Raw genomic sequence first — 19,262 nt, 5'->3', positions numbered from 1 at the left:
GATGGGACCATGGGCAGCCTGGGCTGGTATTACATGTGGAGGTTGGTGGCCCTGCCTGTGGTGGGGGGGTTTGGAGCTTCATGATCCTTGAGGTCCCTTCCAACCCAAGCCACTCTGTGATTCTATGAACAATTATATACAAAATTGTTCTTTTTCCAAAGATAGATGATAAGTTAATACTGTCAGCCACGTGTTTGAATGCAGGCACCTACATCTTTACTAAATTCAACATCGTCATATTCTGACAAAATGTTACAAAGCACATGGGAATGCAAAAAGCATCCAAGAAATGAATTATGAAATCAGCAAATGTATATCATTTGATCCCCCAGGTGTGAACTCTCTCACCTATATTGCTCACATGAGGATGGTAAAAAAGGGAAGAGAAAAACTAGCAGTGATGTTCTAAGTAGTGATGTTCTAAGACATCAGTGATTTATGCACATGGTTATGTTAGGAATGGTTACACTGATGAGGTCACCACTTGAATAAGTTCTGGAAGGTTTGTGGTCTTAGAAATTGCTTCATATTTAGGAAAGGAGTTACTATATTTAGGTTATTATTATATTTAGGGGTTATTATATTTAGGGTTTATTATATTTAGCGGTGGGTTGTTAGAGTTAGGGTAGTGTGGTTAGGTTGCAGTTGGACTTGATGATCTTTAAGGTCTTTTCCAACCTGAGCATTTCTGTGATCCAGTGATTCTATGATTCTGTTACAGCACAGTGCTTTGCCCAGGTAAATCAGTCCTAATCAGCATTTCGGATAACGTATACTCAGTCCATTACCTTCATTTAGAAGATATATTTTCCAATGCAGCACATTGTTTAGTTTCTTTTTTCATATTTATGCTGCTGAAAGTTATGTAGCTAAAGTTGTCTTTTTATTCTGACAAAAGTTTGGCCTGTGGGTGATTCTGGTCATATTTTGAACAGCTACTTTAAAGCTGAAATTTCATGCAAGCAGCTTAGTATTCTGAGCTCACCTTCAGTCTTGTGCTCACCTTCTGATCATGGAAATAATTTCTGCCCAAGGTAGAAAGCCAATGGGCACGTATAGAAATGCAAGGAATTCATCAGATTGGTAAGAATTTTCAGTTTACTATGAAGGTGTTCAAACATGGGCACAGATTGACCAGTGGTGTCTGTGTCCTTGGAGACAGCCAGAATCCAATTGGCCACTGTCCTGGGCTGGAACAAGCTCCAGAGGTGCCTCCTGCCTCTAAATTCTGTGATTCTCTGTGAATTATTTAATTGGCAATACCATCAGCTGCCAGTTCTTCACCGATCCTCCCTGAAAACTGGAGTGTCTTGCAGGGGAGTGGGATTAAACAAATTCCAGCCTGTTCCTCCCTTGTGCCTATGGACCACGATTCAGAGAAGGTACAAGGCCATTAACCCTTGATTTTTTTGTCCATGTTGTCATAGTGTTGTTCAACAGACTTCAGTGCTGCATGACCTCATTGCGGCCTTCCAGTACTTGAAGGGAGCACATAAACAAGAGAGGGAATGGCTGTTTGTGAGGGTGGATAGCGATAGGACAAGGGGGAATGGTTTTAAACTGAGATAGGGAAGGTTTAGGTTGGATATGAGGAGGAAGTTTTTCCCCCAGAGGGTGGTGACTCACTGAACAGGTTGCCCAAGGAGGCTGTGGATGCCCCATCCCTGCAGGCATTCAAGGCCAGGCTGGATGTGGCTCTGGGCAGCCTGGGCTGCTGGTTGGCGACCCTGCACATAGCAGGGGAGTTGAAATGAGATTATATTTGAGGTCCATTTCAACCCAGGCCATTCTGTGATTCTATGATTCTGTTGGGCTTTACTTTCCCTAATTATCCATAGGATTTCCAAAGAGTATTAGGGTTATTACTCCCCCATCTCATAGGAAAAGTTTTGTTTCCTAAACATTCTCTGTGCTCATCAAAATGTTTCTGCATTTCCAGCAGAGATGTGAATGATCTCTAATAAAAAAAATAGAGGATCGTCCTGAATGCTCTGTCACTGGTGCTGGGATGGAGGCATAGGGGAAAGGAGGCTTCCCCCTCCATTCTTACGTGAATACCCCAGTGACATCAATTTGAAAACGTGGCTGTTGCACTATGCTGAAAAAAGCAACCTCCCAGTTTATGCTGCTCAGCATCCATGCCTGCTGCTCAGGTCTTGGTGTCTCTGGAGAAGGGCCTGAAAATGTCGGTAGCGATAAGGAGTGGTGCCTGGGAGCTTTTGCAGAGAGCAGAGCACAGATCCAAGATTAGCACTGAAGCTGTGGCACAGCTCTGGCGAGATAAGCAGGGGCCTACATCTCATGCCAGGTGGTTCGATTCAGGAGGATGAAGTGTTCTCTGCCTGAAATAGGTGGCTCTTGCTCACGAGTAGGAGCGTAATTCCCAGTGGGTCTCACGGCCGGCTCTGAGGCTGCTGGCTGCCAAGGAAAGTGCCCACGTACTTCAAAGGGAGAAGGTACACCACCTCAAGCAGAAAGGAAATAGAAGATCCCATTACTTGATTTGCAGCAAACAATGAGCCATTGCTGGGGAGCAAGAGAACGAGGAGTCGCTGTCCTTATTATACCTGTGTATTGAGAGAGAATGAAGTTGTAGCTTCATTATAGCTGTCACTGTTTTTTTAAGCCATCGGCGTTTCTGATTTTCCCACCTGCACCTCAGTGTGGAGCATGGCTAATTGGCTTTGTGAGAACAGACATTTTTCTTCTCAGTAGAGCCACTGGGAGCTGCCCAGGCCTGTGCTGCTGAGCTCTGCACTCTGCAGCTCCCGGCCCTATTGGTGGGATGGCACCAGGAAATGAACTTCCTTCATTCACACCTGCTGCTCCTGGACACAGTTTGAGTCTTCAACTCCCATCTGTCTGCGGGAGCTCAGAACGACTGTATCTACAGGCAAACTCTTGCTGGGCACACCTCAGTGGGAGTGACACAGCCAACTTGTCCTCCCCACAGCACCAATGTTGCCAAGGCAGAGCACTTTTCTAAAGCCTTCTTGGAAGAGCATGGTGCATTTCAAGGCTACGCACTTGTTGCAGATGTCACATTTTGGGCAGGTTTGTGGCCATGAGGGACAGGGACAGAAGAGGCTTTGGGGAGAGCAGCCATTCTGTACCTGAAGGGGCTGTAAGGAGGAAGGGGACAGGCTGTTTAGCAGGGACTGTTGTGACAGGTTAATGGTTTCCAACTAAAAGAGGGAAGAGTTAGATTGGAGATAAGGAAGAAGTTTTTTGCAATAAGGGCACTGAAGCACTGGCAGTTCTCCCAGAGAGCTGTTGGTGCCCCATCCCTGCAGACAGCCAAGGTCAGGGGATGGGCTGTGAGCACTGATGGAGCTGTGGGTGTCCCTGTGCATGGCAAGGAGGGGGACCAGATGGCCTTTAAGGGTCTCTTCCAACTCAAACCATTCTGTGATCCTATGATCTGGTACAGGAATGGTTATTTCACGTTTTAAGACTGCTATCACCTGCTATTAATTTCAAGAAATTCCATGACACTGAGAGGCTGAGAGTGATAGGAACAACCTTAAATCTCTGTAACCTCAGCACTGATGGATTTACATGCTTTTCTTACCTAAATTATTCAGTGATTCCACACAGCCCTGCAGCATGGCAGCCTGCACAAGTGGGTGAAATAATTACCAGCTCTCCTTCCCTTCTTTGATATTGGCATTGTTTTTTGTCTTCGTGAAAAGTAACTTTCTGTGTAATGCTGTAACTTCAGGCAGTGCTCTCTGAGATCCTGCCTCTTCTCCTGCCTTGGACTCAACACAGTTGTTAAAAATAGAATGGTTTGAGTTGGAAGAGGCCCTAAGAGTCTATCTGGCCCCACTCTCTGTAATGAACAGGGACACCCATAGCTCCACTAGGTGCTCAGGTTTTTTGAGGAGAGAATAGGAGAACCAAACATTTCTCTTCTGCACGTGGCAGGATGAGGTCTTTTTGGTGTACCCATAGCAGGCAGAGATGGACTGTCCCTGCTACAATCCATTCCTCCTTTGTGCAGCTTGTTCACCTCCCATGCATTTGAAACTAAATGGTGCAGGAGGGACCGGTGCTGCCAAACTTCTCCAGCAGCACCACCTCCTGCTCCCTCCCAGGAGATGGGCACCCTGCTGAAGCAGCCGTGATGAGAATACTCACTGCTCCGTTCCCCTTTTAGCTCATGTTTTTCAAGGCGCTGAGTTTTGCTATTGCTCGAAATAAGAAGTTTTTATTAGCAGGAGCTGAGTCACCCTGCAGCTGCCTCAGTTCTGAGAGGTCTCCTCGCAAATGTGGTTTGTGTCAGCCTCCCAGATGCCACTCCTGATTCCCTAAGAAACGTGGTTTTGTGTGAGCCTGACTGTCTGAGCATTCTTAAATGAGGGTAGATGCAGCGATTCCCATAGCACAGAGACACTGCCCCACACATCTGCAGTCAGAACGGTGAGCAAGAGGAGCAATACCTCCAAACAGTGATTTGCTGAACTCTGCTCAGTGAAGACAGTGCTGCCTCTTGGTGCTCGTGGACAGCCTGGTTTTTGCTCACAGCCCATCACAGAATGGGGAGCACTGTGCAGAAGGGAGCTGAGCACTGGGGTCTGATACTTGCTGCAGAGAACATCTGTGCTGGAACCAGCACCTTCATGGCCAGCGGTGGGGAGACACCCAGCGTTGTGGTTGGAGGTTTTTTTTTTTTCCTGAGGTTTTACTGAGGTTCAAATGAGGATTGTCTTGTCCTTGCAAAATGCTTCTTACCAGGATTAAAGGCATCATACCTACCTCAGATGCATTTGCAAGGATCTGTGGCACTCTTATTAGTTAAACCGTGTCCAGGGTAAACAGGAAGTTGGACATTCTTTTTAAGTGAGAGCTAGGAAACTGCATTCCTTATTTACCTTTGGGTAAGGTGGCTGGAGATGTCCCCTTTGCACTAATGCACAAAAAACTCCTTCTTACAGCCCCCTCAGAAAGCCACATGTCCTTCCCAAGCTGCTGGGAGCAAGGGACATGGCTCCCTGCCTCAGGGCCCAGCTGGATGCTGAGCCACCATCCACTGAGAGTTCACTTCACCAACCCACAGTTTCTCCCAAGTGTAAAAGTTGGGTATGTAGTATGGGATAAGAAACCCTCGTATCCACCTCCACTGTGTTGCAGAGATGTGTTCAAGATGTGCAGCACAGGAGTGCATTGTCCCAGCACCATCACTGGTCCACCACCCAGCACAGCCTGACCACCTCCCCAGCTCAGTCCTCAGCTCACCAGCTCACCTTCTTGCCCTCTCTTTCAGGAAGCTTGAATGTTTACCTGCGGCTGAAAGGCCAGACCGCGATAGAGAACCCCTTGTGGTCTTCAAGTGGAAATAAGGGCCAGCACTGGAACCAAGCCCGTGTCAACATCAACCCCCCAACTTCATTCCAGGTAAGGGACAGCTCTGGGCTGCGTGTGCTTTGCAGTACCCAAGAAGCAGGCACCAGGCATTGCAGATGGGGACATCAGGTCTGGGGCACGTGTTCACAGACCCTTGTTTCTGACACAGGATTTCACAGCATCATTTCAGCCCTGAAAACTGCTTTATGGACAGGTAATTGCTTTCCTTGCTGCAAATAGGTGAGCACCACAGAGCTTAATCATGCACACGTCAGTGGCAGAACAACAGCTATTTCCTCCGTGAGGAAATGCCTTTCAGTTCTTAGACAGTGCTGTTAGCTGGTATAATATATATATATATAATTTTAGACTACCAACTGGAACATGAAATTATTTCCTATGAAGAAACGTTTAGGGTCCGTCGTGTAATGTCTCTGTTACATGTCTCAGGGAACAGTTGGGTTTTCCATGAAAAAAGAAAGGATCCATCTTTGTAGCAGTGCTGCCTGCTCAGAGCTATGGCAATCTGCTTCATTCACCACACACTGTGTTGGGCTTCACATGTTTCAGTCCTGGTTTGACAGTGAGATGCTGATAAACTCTTAGGAGAAACTCTTGTTCATGTCACGAGCTGTTTCCAAATGGAACAGGGCCACAACATCAGCTGCTGGTTCCTGTCCCCACTCTGGGATGCCTGGAGCCCCCTAAAGAGACCGTGGCTTTGGGAACAGTCATTGAGCATGAACCAAAACGGCCATCCTGAACACGTGGGTTGGGTTCACTTCATGGGTAGATGCCAATCCCAACCTTCTGTCTTATCCCCATGCATGAGAGGCAGTGATGAAACAGAAGTGCTTGGGCATAGGCAGTCACAGAAGTGTGGCATGGGAGAAAATGAAAGGAGAATTAATGGAGAGGGACATGGAAAGGGCAGCATGATGTGGTGCTTGAGATGAACAGAGAGGGATGGAACTGGGCAAAAAGACTGCAGGGAAGAAGAACAAGGGTGATGAAAAGCACAATTAGGAAGCTGGTCAGGGTTTGAGAGACCCCTCAAAGACCATCTCATTCCGACCCCTCTGCTGCGGGCAGGGCTGCCAACCACTACATCAAGCACCAGATAAGGTGGCCCAGTGCTCCATCCAGCCTGGTCCTTGGGTGATGCTCGTGCCCTCTGTGGTTTGCAAGGACGTCTTCCACTGCCCTCGGTGTTTGCTCATTGTTTATAGTGAAGGTTATTCATTTCACATGAGAAGCTCTGAACTACAGTGATGAGCAAAGAAATGTTGGAAGCTGCTAGAATAGGTTTCGACTGCTAAAATCAGTGGATACAGAGAGAGTACCCCAGACTCCCTAACACAGCAAGCTCATTATGAGGTGTAATTTAAGCATTTTGCTCCAGATGGTATTCATATTTTTTGTCAAATTGGCTCTACCTCCAAGAGTTAATTTCTCCATTAGTCCCACAGCGCGCCCTTATAAGATTCATTGGATTTGATGCAAATATTGTCACAGATTAAAGGTTAGAAACTTTTCATCTAAGTGAGCCAAAAATATTTCAAAGATCTGAGTTGGGGGGAGCAATAAAGGAGAAGAGAGATAGCTGTGCAAATGGTGCTTCTTGGGAGATGTATCCCTCACATAATTCCTTCATCTCGTTAGAAGAGCTTTGAAGTTTGCTAGGGAATACATTTCTTGCTACACAGAACGAGTCCACTCCTCTGCAGAGCTAATTAGGCAGCAGGGAGGCAGGACAGCATCGTGTTGCGTTGAGAGAGGAAAGCAGATAACTTGGTTTCTTCTGCACAACAGTAGTGCCCAGCTGATAAGCAGCTTTATAGTAAATAATGGCTGCAAGGTGCTCGTGCTGCATTCTGCCCCATAGGAAATGTTTGCATGATATCCCAAGCCCCTCAGGAAGGTTTACTGCTGCATGCTTCCCATTTGCCATCCTATGAACTGCTGTTCTTTTTATTTTTTGCAGCTTATATTTGAAGGGATCCGGGGCCCAGGCATCGAAGGAGACATTGCTATTGATGATGTATCAATTGTGGAAGGAGAGTGTATGAAATCCGACCAGCCGGCCAACAGTAAGTGGCTCTTCTACATGCTGGGGAGAGCAGATTGCTTCTCGTGCTGTAAAATTGAGGCATCTGCTGAAATGGGTGTTCTGTGAGAGAGCAGAGTATTGCGTGGTTAATTCAGAGAGGCTGCAGGAGAAGACTTTTGCTTTCTGCCCACGCAGCAGATGCTGGCAGCAGTGAGTTCCTGTAGGGCTGTGGGTGCAGCAGCACCCCTTACACCCAGCCCTCCCCAGTGATTCAGGAGGGACAGCAGCATGGATGAAGCAGCATGAAAAATTGTTCTGGGAGTCAGAACAGTGTGAAGTTTGTAGTTAGGTTGTCACAATTGCCCGTGGACCTCTTTTCATCCCTCCGTCCCCATGTTGGTGTTATGACACAGAGCTTTAATTCTGCCTTTTTCCCCCTTTTTGTAGATTTACGATCAGGTGCTGTTGGGACATTAGAGCATATACGACTTATCCCAGTTACCATCCTCATGTTTGTCTTAAGTCATCAGAGGTGACCTTATCCTGGCAGAGGCTACAAAAGATTCACCAGGCACTGGCATGAAGAAAGAGTCTTTGTAAAATGGACATTTCAAAACAAACTACCAAAGATTCCTCCACTGACTGACTCAAAAGTTAAATAAATACATAAATGAATAAATACATAAATAAACAATTAAAAAGCACTGGGGACATAAAAGGCATCATGGGAGTGTAACTCACTATGAACCTACACGTGAGAACGAGATCTGGCCTAAGTGAGGAAGAGACCTTCAGGTGCTTTTGTGGTCAATAACAAATATACAGCATCATCTGGTTGAACTCTCGGAACAGAGCGATAGAAACCCTTGTCAAAGCACAAAGTCATGGCTGGTTTTGTTTCAAATGAATAGTTTGCTTGTTACCATGGAAACCTAATGGCCTGCCAAAAAAAAAAAAAAAGAGGAGAGAGAGGAAATAATAAATTTAAAACAGAGAGAGCAACACCTCACTGTAAACAGGGTATGTGAAGAGCTGGCATTCATTTTCCCTTCGAGAAGGTTTTTAGTGTAGAGTTAAAAACATGTAGGCCCTTTCGCCTTTGGCTGTCACCTCCCCTAGAGAGTAACCCCGAATCAGAGCTGTTTTAAGACATTTCTGTTTCATTTCTCATGGCTATGCTCGATAACTGTATGCTGTCTCCTTTTGCATGCATTACGATCCAGGATGTGCGACCTGGGCTTACATATGACACAGGCTTATCGGAGCTTGCTTGCGGCCACTCGAACACCCCTCTCCCCTCCCCAACTGAGTCATCTGTTCTAATGAAGTGAAGAAACCAAACCACCATCTTTTATAAATTGCCATGGAAACCAAGTGCCTTCAATGAAACAAGCCTGATTTAAAAGTATATGTAGAATAATAATAATAATTTCAACACAGAAGCTTGCACTGCTAAAGTGTGGTTTGTGCAAACTATTTTCTAAACAAACTACGGAGCCCGGGTGTGCAGACTGCAGGCGAAGGAAGCAGAGCCGCTCCTGGAGGTGGATGGACCTGAGCTGCTGCGTAAGCCCTCTCGGACGAGCTATCTGTTGTTTAACCTTCCAGACAGCCATGGCCTTTCAGCTTATTACCCATTAGAAAATAGCTTCCGTTGGTCCTGGAAATGGGAGCAGCGCTTTTTATTTGTTCCTTTCAGGTGATCAGGTGGGTCAACCAGAGGAAGAGGTGGCGGAGATGCACTTGGTGGCCCTGGGGCCGTGCGGGTGCAGCACTGCGCTCTGCGGGCACAGCCGGGCACGGGGCTGCTGCTGCTGCTGCTGCAGGGAAGGCAAAGTGCAACAAAACACGCGTGGGTTTGGAGCTGCCCCGACACGCACCGATAGCCAGCCGGTTTTCCACTGCATTGTAAATTTCCCTGACAGTTGGTTATGATAATTTGAAGACCTTTTTCCTTAAATTATCTCAGCTTTTAACTTCATTTAAAAAAGAAAAAGAAAAGACTTTTGTCTAAAGAGGAGTATTATTATTATAATTATTATTATTATTATTATTATTACTTGTTCTCTCAACACCCTAGGATTAAAAAAACCTGATATGCAAGAAATTGGAGTACCAACATGAAAACAAACCAACAAGCAGCATCGTATTTGCAAACACGAGTATAAAAAGCACAACGAGATGCAGTACAACAATGACAAGGCTTGATTTATTCTTTTTTTTTTTTTTTTTTTTTTTATTCTGTAGAGAAATGTTTGTGCAAATTCAGTAATTCAACTGAAGAGATAATTTTACAGCTATGTTCAATAAAGCCTCTTTCCAGGTAAGGTATGCCACGTGGTGCGTGTGTTTGTTGGGCGCTGTGCACGGGGTGCTGCTGGGCTGATGCACTGGTGCTGCTGTCTGCAGATGGAAGCACGGCCCGTGGAGCTGGCCAAGGATGCTGTCGGTGCTGCTTTGGAGGTGCTTTGTGGTGTCTGATGCCAGGGCTGCAGCAAAAAAAGCTGCTCGGAGGACAGCGGGAGCCCAGAGCTCGGATGGACCATGTGGGGTTTGGCATCGTGAGTGTTTGTAAATAAAAGGAGATTTCCCACTGGAAGCACTGGATTTTAATTGTGGACTGGAGAGCCAAGTCGGGTACGGCGAGACCCTGATGGAAGCTTTGCTTAGGAGGTTGGTGAGCTTCAGGATTTGGGGTGTGTGGAAATGGGACCTCCACAGGCATCCACCTGAAAGCCAAAGGACCGCGGTGCATGTGAGGGACCCCCCCAGGGCGCTGCTGGGGGCCACTCTGCTCACAGCCATGGCTCCAGAGCCCTGCCCAGAGGAACAGCAGACTGCAGCGTGTTCCCTGTTGCGCTTCCTAATATACCCAGAGCAGGTCTGATGCAATGGGGAGTATGGAAATAGTGGCCAGCTGTCAGTCATTCTGACATAACGTGGGAACCATTCCATTCCCTTGACAGTGCTGTCCCTCACACTGATTCTTTCAAAACTGGACTCAAGGTCCGTAGATTTGGACACCCATTGGGCAGCTCAGGCCAGGATAAGCGACCCCAAAGCGGCCACTGCTGTGGGTCACTGAACCCACAGGTTGTGCATCTGTGGGGACCGCAGGCTAAGACTGAAAGCTGGAATCCCCATTCCCTCCTCATATTTTGGGTCTTCTTTCCTCAGTGGAGGACCGGGATGAATGTTCAATGAGAGCTTTCAGTTGATGGCCAGAGACCACAGTTGTCTTTCTCGGGGCAGGATGAGCTGAAGGGCAGGTGGCTGTGTGGAAGGGAACTTGCTTGCCCTGCCTATTTCAGTTCTGTTCTGCTTACATTACATGGGTGCAGAAGCAGTTGCTAAGAAAGGCATTTTTTCTCTTTCAGACATTGATTTAGTATAGCGTTGTCTTCCTTTACGTCCCTAACCTAAGGCACTGAAAAGGCAGTGGGGTTTTATCTTGGGCTACGAGCAAATAGATAAAAGATATGCATTTCCTAGTCTATATATATATATATATATATTTCATTTTGGTGTGAAAATGAATGAAGTATTTGTAAAAATTTTGGGTGACCACCAGACAGAGAACTGCTGTTCATTTCTTGGGTACCCCATCTAGTGACATTCCTGACTTGTTTTTAAATGGTTCCTCAGTACGTAATTGTGCCAAAGTGGACTCAGAGCAGTGACAGCAGCTGGCTGCTGGGATCAGCCCAGCTTTTTAGGGAACCGGCTCAGAAGCAGCTGGGTGTTCCCGTGGCAGAGGTAAATTGACCCCACGATGAAGTTTGCAGTGATTTTTATTCTTCTCAGGATGGTCTGGGAGAGCAAGGACATTACAGGAGCATTCCCCTTTCATAGCAAAGGAGTGCTAATTCTTTTCGTTCACAAAGCATGCAGTTTGAATGGGAAATCCCACATGCAATTGCTAAGAGCTCTCATCTCACTGTACTACCACCCACTGCTTCCCCAGCCAGCTCCAGCCAGGCGTGGGTCCCAGATGGGACACGAGGGGATAAAAAAGCAGAGACTTAAGGGGGGCGAACACATCACAAAACACATTACAAATGCACCATTAAGACGAAGGCAAGGAGCAGCTCCTGGAGAGCCTGTCGAAGTGCTGATGCCTCGTGTGATAAAAATAAAAGCATTTGCTGGTGGATATTGCAGAGGACAGCTTCTTTACACTGAGCTCACATCGTATCAGCCAGTTTTTGGGAATGATTGTCTTAAGTGTATGCTGCTGTCGGGCCCACGTAAATCCTTGGAGATGTGACATTTCTTGCTGAAATCAGAGGCTTTGGAAGAGTGCTGAGCTCTGGGGATGCCAACACAGTTCCCTCCCTGACACCGAGTGCTTGAATCTCCACTGCATTCACCAGTGTAAATGGCACCATTTAGTGTGAGCAGCTCCTGGGGCAATCAGAGGCCCAAAACTTCAGAACAGAGCTGAGGAGTGATAGCGTCAGCTCTGTGTTCAAATTTGCTTTCTTTTTCGCTGCCAGTGTCAGTGACATCCCTTTGCTGTGAGCCAGGTAGTCAGAATGATGGGATTTTCTTCACCCCCACTGGAGGAGCCTCCGCTGCTTCATTTTTGGAGGGTTTACTCACTGGTTTTGTTTTTTCGTGTATCTGAGGATGGTTTAAATGCTCTTCCTGCCCAAAAAGAACTGCTGTCCATCAGAAGAATGGCTCTCTATGGGAGTTTGATAACAGAGGTAGTCTCATATTATAAGCATCTTTGCCTGTATATGCCAGTAAAAAGATTAGAGGCCATCAGGATTAATTCTTACATTTTCCTATATAACCTATGCAAGAAACTTATTGTATTTCCGATTTTTTCAATTATTATTATTGTTATTTTGTAAGCAGCACCACAGGAGCATGCTCTGGCACTTATGGCTGCACCACTGTAATGGAAGCATCAGTCCCAGCAGAGAGGAGATAAACTCGCAGGCGCTGCCCATTGCGTTCCTTTGTGCCAGGAGCTCACTGCCCCACAGCTCACGCAGTCATTCAGTTGAGGGACGTTTGGTCTTTGGAAGTCTGGGGACATCTTTTTGCCTGAGCTCTGCCCCCAGCATCTCCCTGTAGCTCCCACAGGAACGCATCCCAGCACATATGGGCTGGGACAGGGCTTGGAGTGGGGAAGGACATGTGGGGCACACCTCATAGGTCTTAAAACCAATTAAAAGGCAGAAGGGGAATGATTCAGTTGTGTTTTGCCTTCTGTGATGCTTGTAAGGCTGGTGCAAAGCCTCGCTGCTGGGAGATTTCTGACCCTTCCCCCTCTTGTTGCCAGCATGGAGGTGTTCACAGCCACTTTGGTGTCACTTGTTCTGTGCCAGCAGCATTACATGTCTGATGTTAAACTCCTCCTGCTCTGGGCTCCCAGACCGCTTTCAGATCCCCTTTTGGCTGTTTTTGGCCAAGCTACAACACTAGTATCTCTGGTTTAGAAAAGATATGTAATAATAACCAGGAGCTATCATTAACCCGAATACAGGACACTTGGGATAGTACATCCTATGTGACGTACTAAAATATGACAGTTCACCATTGTATCTGTCAGACTGTGGAGTCTGTATGCTGAGTTTTATATTATGGGAAGGATGCTGTATTTTTTTTTCCCCCAGAACACAACATCTACAGCCCCTGTAGATCCATCCAGCTTACACGGGTGTTTCTGGACTGAGGCTTCAATGATGACACAAAGGTTTTGCTTTCATAAAATAGCATCTTACCCTTCTCAGAGGAACAGCTGTGATATAATGAGACTACTCAGGTGAGAGTAAACTGATCAAGTCATCAGAGATGGAACAGAAGCATGCCTGGGGGGATACTTTGATCCTCTCAGCCACAAGCATACAGGTTCAGCAGTGAGCTCCTGACCCAGCTCACTGAGGGCAGCCCTAGTGCGTTAATTACAGGATCGGCGTTGGGTGCCTGACAAGTGGTGGCACATCAACAGGAAGGTCATATTCACGTTCCTCCATAGGTTGTCCATGCATCCTCGTAGCCACACCTAAAGCAGTCTCTCCTATCTGGCTCTTTGTGACATGGTCAGGTTTACCTCTGCTGAACACAGCCTTATCAGAGCCAACTGAGGACCTATGATGGGTGAATTGCAGCCAATTTCCTCCCGTTTCTATTCTCCATACGTTGTTTTTGTTTTTCATTGAGAAAGAGACTTGAATGTTGGCAGGTGCTTGGACAAATGAATATTAATGCAGCTTTGCTCACGGTTAAGGTCAGAGCCAACAAGTGGAGAAATGCCGCTGCTGATGCTTTGGGACCCAGCATCTTTGCATGCCACGAGCCTTCACCTTCTGCAGGCTGGAGGTTTGCACTCCTCCATCCATGAGGAAGAAACAGGACAACACAACAACCATGACTGTAAAACATTGGGTGGTTTGTAACAGATGTGACCACAAAAGGAATTGAGGAAACACACATTTCTGTGAGTAGGAATTAGCAGCCTCAGCACCTTCTCAGGAAAGATCAGATGCGCTTCTGCTTGCACATTACCAATTGCAAGGGGTTGAAATCTGTGTGTTTGTTTGTGTAAATAGTATATAAATAACTGTAATTGTATGTATTTAATGTATATATAATGATTATTACATTTTAACTATCTCAAGTACTGTATATAGCCAAACCTGGTCTCTTATTTTACTAGAACGCCCACTGTAGATTTATTTTTTGTCATTGTTGTTAATGTATCTGGTTAAATTACAAACTGGTCTTACTTTTACCTCAAAGGATATATGTTCTTTATGTACATTTTATAAAGAAAAAGAAAGAAATCACTCCCTATGTTTGGTTACCTCTTCAATTGCCCGCAGTACGTTCTGTCTTTGCCTTTCTGGCTGTGTGCTGCCTTTGCTCGTTCCTCCCAGCCCCACCCCAGGGAAGGATGGTGGGCAGTCGGGAGGGACTGGGGTTGGGGGGCAGTGCTTTTTGCTCAACGTGTCCCTGCCTTTCTGAGAGAGGATTGTCCCCAACCCATCCTCCCCCCCCTACTTCGCAATGAAAGGCTTTGAAGAGATCACAAAAAGGACACACCATCCTCGGGGCCCCTTTTGCTTGTTGCTGGCAGTCACAAGGTTTTGTCCAGATGTATGGACAGTTGAGGGTTGAGTTCATTTCTTTGACTTTCAGTGATAGCCATATGCAAAATGGGACACCAAACAAGAGAAACCTGCATGGGGAGGTGTGTAGGTGCTGTGCCAGACCACACTGCTCGGAGCTGAACCACTGCAGGAGCACTCCACACAAAGTTGACCGTGTGGTAGAGATGTGGACGGTGCGTGTAAGGATTCCATGACTAGAAGCAATATCCCTGCCTTTGTGCAATAGTGTGGTATGGCACAGCATCCCACCACAGTGTGATGAACCCACACGTGTTGAGGTCATTGGCATTGCAGTACACTTTGGAGGATGCCAATGTGGACCTCGGCAATCACGGGGCTGATGTCCTACTTCTGTTCCTTGTTCATCTTGTATGGTGAGGCTGCAGACGAGCGCTAGGAGCTATCAAAAGCTCTGGGCTTGCAAAGTGCAATTAGACACACTTTTTTAATCAAGAGTTTTCCAGTGAATTGTAAGGTGAAGAACCAGAAGAGCTATTGAGAAGAGCCCTCACCTACAGTTCCTTTTGCAGCTTTGTTGTGGTGTTTTTTTTTTTTTACACCTCTTCAGCATTGAAAGCTTATTTTTATTGTGGGTGAAATGAGTAGGTGAAATTCCTGCACAACCCATCAAAAGAAAAGCATCCCTTCCAACTCAAGCCATTCAGTGAACATGTCAGGGTCTGAGTGTTAGGGCCTGTGATGCTGATGGAAACAACATTCTGAAAATGCTGGTATTTCTTTGGCCTTTCCAGGTGCAGTGCTTGCCTCCATTGTTTCTTTGTCACCTTCGTGACTGCACATGTTCACATTAAGCCAGAAGATAAAATGCAGTTACCAGGCAAGCCTTGCTCTCCAGTGGCCTCCACCACACGTGGTAACAGCAACAGTGATGATCACAGAGTCAAAAGAGACCATGCTGGTCTCTTACTGTTCACCCTACAGTTTTCCCTCTCCCACAGGACCTCACGGCCTGGGACTCTTCTACATGCCCTCATCCTGTCTCAGGATATTCTTGCTGTCCATGTCCCACTTGGTTCCACTTGGATGTATCTGCAGGGCTTAATGTACTACTGCACTTGATGTAGGCCTTTCACAATCCCCATTATTTGCTCCAGTCGCACCATAATGCAATACTTCTCTCACATTCCTTAGCTGTGAAGTGAAAATTAATCATAACTGACTGAGGCTTAAATAGCCCCCAGCACCCCATAACTGCCTTCATGGGCCCAGCTGCACACTCAGCATGGGGCTTCCCAGGGCAAGCCCCATTCCCTGCTGGATGGAACACAAACAAACACTAATGCAGAGCTAATGCGGGAGAGATTGACCACTTGAAAGAAAAGAAAGCTTTTGATTTGATTAAGAAAAAATAATTAAAAGAGCTCTTTTTAATTAAAGAGACTTATTTAACAGGATAACTGTCTGAAAGTGCAGCCTGACGTTTTCTCTTTGATTCAGAGTAGGAAACATCTGGGACATCTTCCCTTCATGTGCTGGGCAGTATGAGTCCCTGGGTATTTGCATGATATGGGTATAATGAGGCTGCCTGATAGGAGCTCTGGATGAAGAGCTGACATTACTGCTACCGGGAGCAGCACCATTATAACAGTGATGCCCTATGGGGCACGGGAGCCATCAGGGGGCGAGGCAGCTGCTGTCTGCATTAGGTTTGTCTCTGAACTACAAACCCTTAATCACTTTTCACAAAACAAAGATAAATAGGAAGGGGCTGTGATTTTTACCTGCCATTGAGTCATAGAATCATACAGTCATTCAGGTTGGAAAAGACCTCCAAGATCCCCAAGCCCAACCACAGCCCACCCCACCGTGCCCACTGCCCACATCCCTCAGTACCACATCTCCACAGATCTGAGACATCCCCAGGGATGGTGACCCCACCACTCCATGGGCAGCTGTCCCAGTGCCTGACCTGGTGGCCAGCAACCCTGCCCGCAGCAGGAGGGTTGGAGCTGGAGGATCTCTGAGATCCCTTCCAACCCAAGCCATTCAGTGAACATGTCAGGGTCTGAGTGTTAGGGCTTGTGATGCTGATGGAAACAATCTGTCAAAAGGCTGCAGTCTTTCATGAAGTCTTTGGTACATCAGTAGGGGGAAAATTTGCTAATGCCTTCTGTCAGTGGAGGCCTGATCTGGGAAGTGTGGAATCATAGAATAGAATAGAATCACTAAGATTGGAAAAGACCCACAGGATCATCCAGTCCAACCATCCGCCCTTCATCAATGGTTCTCGCTAAACCATGTCCCTCAACACAACATCCAAACGCTCTTTAAACACCACCAGGCTCTGTGACTCCACCACCTCTCTGGGCAGCCCATTGCAGTGCCTGACCACCCTTTCAGAGAAGTAGTATTTCCTAACGTCCAGCCTGAATCTTCCCTGACGAAGAAGCCAATGGCTGGGTTCACGTGTGCATGAATAATGGATCCACTCACACCAGTTTGAGGAAATTCAGACCAGTCTGAGGGGAGTTGGGCCTAGAAGACCTTTAGAGGTCCCTTCCAACCCACAAACAATTCTACGACTCTCTGACTTTATGAGGTCAGCTTTACCCATACAAAACAAATAGAGATGTGCCCCAGTTTAGGATACATGGATTTCGTGTCTATCTAAAAGGTGGTTCATGTTCCTGCTCAGGCTCACAGGGCTTAAGACAAGAAAGAGAAGGAGAGAACATAAAGAAATAGTTTATTAACTTACGGTAGCTCTTTCCTATCAAAATTAAACTAATAAGAGTAATTGATGTGACAATCTTAGTATTTCATCAGGAAATTAAGATGTTACTGGAGAAGAACAAAACCATTGTTGTCTGACCGATCAAACAGGTCTCTGCCGTGGCTGAGTGGTGTGTTCCTACACGACAGAGAAGCTTGCTGCTATATTTCACAGGACATCCAGCAGCTCCCAAGCTCCTATGGGGTCAGCACTGCCTCTGGCTGCTGTGAAAAGCAAATGTTGTCTGTGCTCTGTCCTGCATTGGTGCTGTCAGTGTCTGAGAAGAGCCTGGAGACTTCTTGTGTTTGGTTTTCGGAGTGGAACTGCTGAGTGTTACTGTCACCTATTTGTATTCAGGTATATTTTTTCTGCTGGAGGCACAGAGGGAAAAAAACAGAAAAACAGAAAAGAGAATACATTCCAGAAGCTCTTATGCGTGTTTTTTTTTTTTTTTTTTTTTTTCTAAGTTACAAGAAGTGGATTTAATTTATTTTCAGTGTAAGAGGAAAAGTTCATGACAGCAGCAGGACTGGCTTCCTTGCTTTCTTCATGAGAGTTCTTGGGAAGCAAACTAGAGTTTGGCAGTCATTGGATGCAAAAATCTTTGACTACTGCTCTTTTACACCGTCCCAGAAACATGGATGCTGTTGGAGCACCTTCAGCACCTTCCCACAGCGTGGGCCCAACAGCAGCTGAATGTGACAGGGGCTGACATCTGCAACCATCACCACCCACCCACACAGCCTTCACGGGGAAGAGGGGAAGGGGGAGAGCCTGCCTTGCTCCGAGCATGCTCCCAGCACACTAAGACTGTGATTGCAATCAATCCTTGTGCCTTGTGGCTTCAGGCAATTGCCTGCAGGTGCCAGGGAGGAATTCACCTCTAGGCAGAGCTGCTCACGCTCATTCAAGCAGTCTTTTCTTGCTTTCACCCAAAGCAGCAGAGACTCATGACAACTGGAGTAGGATTAGGAGGAAGTTTTTCACACAGAGGGTGGTGATGCACTGGAACAGGTTGCCCAAGGAGGCTGTGGGTGCCCCATCCCTGCAGGCATTCAAGGCCAGGCTGGATGTGGCTCTGGGCAGCCTGGTCTGCTGGTTGGCGACCCTGCACATAGCAGGGGGTTGGAACTGGATGAGCACTGTGGTACTTTTCAGCCCAGGCCATTCTAGGATTCTAGGATAAAAAGGGTGGCTGTATGTCCTGCTGGAGGCTGGCTGGTTCTTGTTCGCATGCATAGGAGAAGCTGGCACAGCTGTAGGTAACGCCAGAATTTTTGACCAGGTGGAACTAATAGAGATTGTTTCGGTATCTCCTGCCTTCATCCTTCATCCATCCCATTCCCTGCCCAGGTGTCCATGGCATGTTGGCCTCCTGTGGCACAGAACGACCTGCCCTCTGCTAAAGAATGAAAGATTTCCATTTACTCGCTGCTGGGAGAGTGAACGTCGGGGCTTTCGATGCAGCTTAATGGTCTGTGACAGTCAGGTTGTGATCCAGGTGATCTAAGAACTTAATCAGCACTTAAAAGCTGATGATTTTTTTCTTTGTGGAGACACTAGCAGAAGTATAGTTCTCCAAAGGAGCAATCAGGCAGGATTTTACATTTGTTATGTGGTTAAAGGCAAAAACCATGCCAGGAAGCACGTGCTCCCTTGCTGACAGCAGCCTGTCTTCTGCAGACACAGGAAATGAGGACTTACTTATGACTTCCCTGTGTATCTAATGCAAATCTCACACATCCATCGCTGTGCAGATACACGGGACAGCTGTTTGCAGAGCAGTTGGCAAGATTCATCTTTGTAGATAGCAGTACTGAAGTCGTCTTGCATGGGAAATCTTGTGCTGCTGTCATCTAATGGTCTCATCACAGCATGGTCTGAGCTGAACGCCTTGGCTCTCTTCATGAACATGGCGGTGGCTGTCAGCAGGATTGGCCCCAGCCCCACCATTGTGTTCCTCCCCTTCATCCCACTCTCTCCCTGTAAGACCTCTGTTTCTCTCCTG

At 46.8% G+C, this 19,262-nt stretch overlaps 1 protein-coding gene across 2 annotated transcripts in view; it reads left to right on the top strand.

Moving 5' to 3' along the window:
* MDGA2 (MAM domain containing glycosylphosphatidylinositol anchor 2) overlaps window positions 1-14,196 on the top strand; it is a 362,730-nt gene extending 348,534 nt beyond the window's left edge. Inside the window, exons 16-19 of one of the 2 annotated variants that reach the window (XR_005860157.2) lie at window positions 5,267-5,397; window positions 7,331-7,436; window positions 7,844-9,719; window positions 9,806-14,196. Coding sequence is in view for 1 of the 2 variants with exons in the window: in XM_025150963.3 (XP_025006731.1) it covers window positions 5,267-5,397; window positions 7,331-7,436; window positions 7,844-7,932 (326 nt within the window). In the remaining variant the exon portion in view is untranslated. Of the gene's footprint in view, window positions 1-5,266; window positions 5,398-7,330; window positions 7,437-7,843 lie in introns of both variants that reach the window. The other variant, XM_025150963.3, reaches the window with a different exon arrangement.
* The last annotated feature ends 5,066 nt before the right edge of the window (window positions 14,197-19,262 follow it).

The sequence above is a fragment of the Gallus gallus genome, chromosome 5 (assembly GCF_016699485.2).
Source record: "Gallus gallus isolate bGalGal1 chromosome 5, bGalGal1.mat.broiler.GRCg7b, whole genome shotgun sequence".
NCBI lineage: Eukaryota > Metazoa > Chordata > Aves > Galliformes > Phasianidae > Gallus > Gallus gallus.
Note: the sequence above shows the minus strand (reverse complement) of the source record. Positions and strands in the feature narration are given on the sequence as shown.